At 22.5% G+C, this 4,909-nt stretch overlaps 1 protein-coding gene across 1 annotated transcript; it reads left to right on the top strand.

Moving 5' to 3' along the window:
• Positions 1-1,710: 1,710 nt before the first annotated feature.
• LOAG_12632 (hypothetical protein) lies at positions 1,711-2,658 on the top strand (the record flags this gene model as incomplete). Its single annotated transcript, XM_003148144.1, has 3 exons — positions 1,711-1,896; positions 2,031-2,097; positions 2,495-2,658. 3 exons carry the CDS (start codon positions 1,711-1,713, stop codon positions 2,656-2,658), a joined length of 417 nt encoding a protein of 138 aa, XP_003148192.1.
• Positions 2,659-4,909: the final 2,251 nt, after the last annotated feature.

Below are 4,909 nucleotides of genomic sequence, written 5' to 3'. Positions count from 1 at the left end.
TTTAGCTTATCATTAATTTTATTTGTCTAATTTATTCGATTCCAATTTTTCCCTCAATTCTTGTAATCATCTAATTAGCACATCATAAATTTCCAATGATATCCTCCTTCCTGACTACGTTTAACTAAAAAAATTCCGGAAATTTTTTAGTAAAAATAGTCACCTAAACATCATTGAATTCTGAATTTATTATATGTATTAAAGATTAGATTTCAGATTATATGAAAATTTTATCAAAGATTGTTTTTTCATAAGAATTAGAATTTAAAGATCAAATTTCTAGCTGATTAGTAATATTTTCATTGTGAATTTGCATAAATTTATTGTATTTATTTTGAAATTTAAATTTTAGACCATGTAATAAGCTTGATTTCACGAATTTCATTTAAATTAATCATTTAATAATTGATGAATTTTTATTCATTATATATTTGAAGTTTTCTTAAAATAGCATATTTTTTTTATTTAATTCCAATTTCGTTTAAAAACTTCATTTCAAAAATTTAATTCAAATGAATTCAACAGATTAATAATATTCTAAATGAAAATTTACCATTACTTAATTGTGATTATTTTAAAATTCAATTTTATGATTATTTAAGATCAAAAATTTGATTTCAAAAATTCAATTTAAATAAATGATACCGATTAATGAATTGGTATTGATTATTCGTTTAAAAGTTTTGTTAAAATAGTATTTCTTTTTTCTTTTTTTTTCAAATAAAAAAATAGAACCAAACTATAATAGCTTGTTAAATGCACTTCAGGACAATAGTGTCACCAATTTCAGGTTTTAAATTTTTTTTTTAAATTTATGTGAAAGAGAATCAAAACAGGTAAAATTAGTGAAAAGAAAAAGAAAAAACGAAGAATTACCCTAAAAAACATACTTAGAAAACGAGTAAATACATTTTCTACTGTTTAATTTATTTATTATTTTTCCTAACTTTTCATCTTTTAGTTTTCAACTTCAATTTCAACAATACTATAATGTGACAAAATTGCACAATTACTAGAAGGAAGAGGGAAAAAAACGAAAAAAAATCTTTTCGTCTTTTGTTCATTTTAAAATTTTCAACTTTTATTTTTTGTATTTTTTTATATCTTTGAAACATCAACGAATTTGGATGTTAATGAGTGGAATAGATGATTATTGTAAGAATTTATGTTTAAAAAATAAAAATAAAAAAAGGAAAAAGGAATTATATCAAATTATTTGTAATCATAATTAAAAGTTTTTTTTAAAAAATTTTTTTGCAAAAGTTTTTCCAATTAACAAAAATTATTTTAAAATTATACCAAATTATCCTAATTGATTAGAAAACTCTTTCAAATACCCTGAAATTTATCGTGGAAATTTTGAAAAATTAGCCGAATAATTGTTAGATTTTATGAATTAGCCATAATTAATGTTATTTCTTTTTTTAAATTTTTATTAAATTTTTATTCCAAAAAATTTCTATCAGCAAGATTTTTTGAATCATATTAAATTGTTTAATTAATTAAAAATCATTTTTCTTTTTCATTAGCAAACACTAATGAAAAACACTTTTATTGCAGTTGTAACAATGATTTATGTAATTTTTTTTTCTTTTGTTTTGTGCAGATGCATTTTTAATTACTTCAATTAATTAAATTTTAAGTAAAGATTTTTTTCTGCTCTTTTATTCTTTTTTTTTCTTATTTGAAATTTCATAATTAAACTTCAGCATGTTACGAATCTATTTATCTGCAACAGTATTACTTACAGTGGAATGTGCAGGATTAACAAAAATTTCAACTAATATAACTGCTTGGTTAGCTTCTCCCCGCGATTCACCAATGATTATCCTTCAAGCTAATCAAATGATTCCAGTAACTATTGATTGCCAACAAAATGGGAAAGCATATAAAGAAGTAGGAAAGAAATATGTTAAAAATTGTATAAAATTTGATAAAATTTTTTTATGAATTTTGAATTTTTCAATAAATTTTAATAATATTTTTTATTTCTAGAATTTTTTTATCGATTATTAAAATTTAAATTTTAGGGTGAAACTTGGTTTACAGGACATCTTTTATACAAATGTATGAAATTTGGCGCTTATACCATCATTGGTAGATATTTTCAATTTGAAATAATTATACAATATAGTTAAATCCGGAATTTTCAACTTAGGAAATTTCAATAAAATTAATTAACTTTCAATTAGCCAAGAAAGAGTAGTTATTAAAAAAGTTCATTCATTAAAAAAAAAATATTAAATTCAGCTTATAAATAAGAAAAAAAAAGAGGATAATATGATGTATCATATCAAAAGCTTATCTTTACCGGATTTCCGGATTACCTTATTTATTCAACAATTTGTAGAACTAATTTTAAATAGTTAATTAAATAATTTAAAGCATAAATAGTTGAAAAATGAAAATTTATGAAAAGAAAAAATTTTAAATTAAGATATTACTTACATTATTTTCCTATATATTAAGATAAATTGGAAATTTTAATTTTTAGGTTGTCGCACAAGAAATGGCCGATCGATGATTATTGGTGAAACATATATTGATGATTACATTGCTCATCAATGTTTTGAGGATAATTCTAAAATATACTACCGAGAATTCCCATGTGACATACCGGAACAACCATTATGTGGTTCACTTAAACAGGAATCTTAAAATGATCTTATTAAATTTTATAATTGCAATAAAATTTGTGATATTAATAAATTTTGGCTTTTATTTTCAAATTAAACTTTACTCTTTTTTCTTATTACTGTTTTTCTTTTTTTTTTTTATATTTAACATTTTATTATAATATAAAAATGATAGCATTAATCGTAAAGAAATGATGAATTAATCGACGAAATAAATTAAGCATTCCAAGCATTTATGCAAATTTCAACGATACAAATGTCATATTTCAGAATACAACAAAAATTAATTTATTTGATCGTATTAATCAAACTCACGGTTATCCATCGGTAATTATATTTTCAAGTATTTATATAATAATTTAAATAAAATTTTGTTAAAAGAAAAAAAAATGTTTTAGAAGTTTAAAAAATTTCATTTAAAAAAGTGCTAAAATTAAATTTTTAATTCGCTAAATTTTAAAAATAAGAGAATAATAGTATGTAAATTTTACAGGTTGCTGGTTTACCACAAGGTTGGAAGATTGTTGATTCAAATGGAATGATAATACCATTGAGTCGTGTTAGAGTTATTACTTCTTATCAGGTAAATTTGATATCTATAAAAGAAGTTTGTTTCGCATTATCACTTCCCATGCCAGTAATTTTCCAGTAATTTTGAAAGTTTTATGCAGAATGAAGATGATAGGATTAGATGATATCTGATATCTTTGATAATTTGACATCTTCCAGTAATGCATGACATGCATTGTTTGGTTGAGTAAAATCTAAAATATAAAATAATATTCTCTTTTAAATTTTAGAAATTCCAAGAAAAACTAAACGATAAATGAATATGGATTTTCCAGCATACATTGCTATTCCTGATAATGATAAAATGATAAAATGATAAAAAGGAAAGGTATATTTGGTTTCTAGTGTTAACATAAATCAAATAAACTGAATTCAAAAAAAAAATAATTGTTGGACCGAATATATTCGAATGATAAATGCTACATTAATATCTAGTAGAAAATGAATAATAACATTGATTTATTTAATATTACGAAATCTTTTGAATTATCAAATTTCAATTTTAAATTTAAAATTGAAACTTGTTGTTAATAATTTGTACGAGTTGAAATTGTTATTAATAATTTATACGAATTTGCAGCACAGTATTGTAACAAATTATGGATCAATTATTTGATAATATTGAACAGAAAATTGTGAAATTAAAATAGCAAATAGTTTTTTATGCAATTGATAATTATAAAGCTATGTTTTCAATTTCGTTTCAATTCCAATTTCAAGTATTTTAATTTCGCTTCATTTCAAGTACTGGAGTTAAAAATCTTTTGCATAAATGCACTTGCAATTGATTTGTCAAAAATTCATGCAAACATATAACTTTTGTAATTTCGATCAAATAAACTTACTGATAATGCATAACTATTCCAATTTAGATATAATCATAATTTACGATTATCAAAATTGTCAAATGTATAAAATATAATTAGCGATAATTGTATAGCTATCAAATAAAACTAATATAAGCTAGCAAAAGTTGTTTAATTACGAATTATAACATGTCTTGCTTAATTAGCGATCATAATATTATTGTCGTAATTACAGAACTACAAATTATAATGATCGTAACAATAAATAATTAAATTTCCAATCATTAAGCAATAATGATGAAAAGAATTAGCAACAACAATGATAATTGATAGTGATAGCAAGGGTATGTGATAAAATTATAAGTATTAATTAGAAAATAACAAAAAGGCTAGTAATGATAGAGATAATGGTTATAATGATAATAGCAATACTGTTAATAACTTAGAGATAACAGCAATACTGTTAATAACTTAGAGATAACAGCAATGCTGTTGATAACTTAGAGATAACAGCAATGGTGTTGGTAACCTAGAGATGACTGCAATGCTGTTTATAACTTAGAGATAAATTTTTTCGTCAGTTCCATGAAACAATAATGAAGAACACTTTTTTCGTAGCATTATGTGCTATTCACAAATAAAACTTTAAAATTAAGCAATTTAAATAATGCTTATAACCAATAAAATAACTAAAATTGATGGTGAGATCAGAATTTTCATCCCAGTATACCACATGCAGTTCGTTAAATATTTCACTGCTCCTTTATTCCAATTTTAAGTTTGTTGATTTCGGGATGATGTTTTACTAATTAACAATAACTCTTTCTAACAAGAAAATCTTACCCTTATTTTTCTAATCTTATCAAGTTTACTTCCAATCTCCCTCTAATTTCATTC

This window comes from Loa loa (genome assembly GCF_000183805.2).
Source record: "Loa loa unplaced genomic scaffold supercont3.264, whole genome shotgun sequence".
NCBI classification, from domain to species: Eukaryota; Metazoa; Nematoda; class Chromadorea; order Rhabditida; family Onchocercidae; genus Loa; species Loa loa.
Note: the sequence above shows the minus strand (reverse complement) of the source record. Positions and strands in the feature narration are given on the sequence as shown.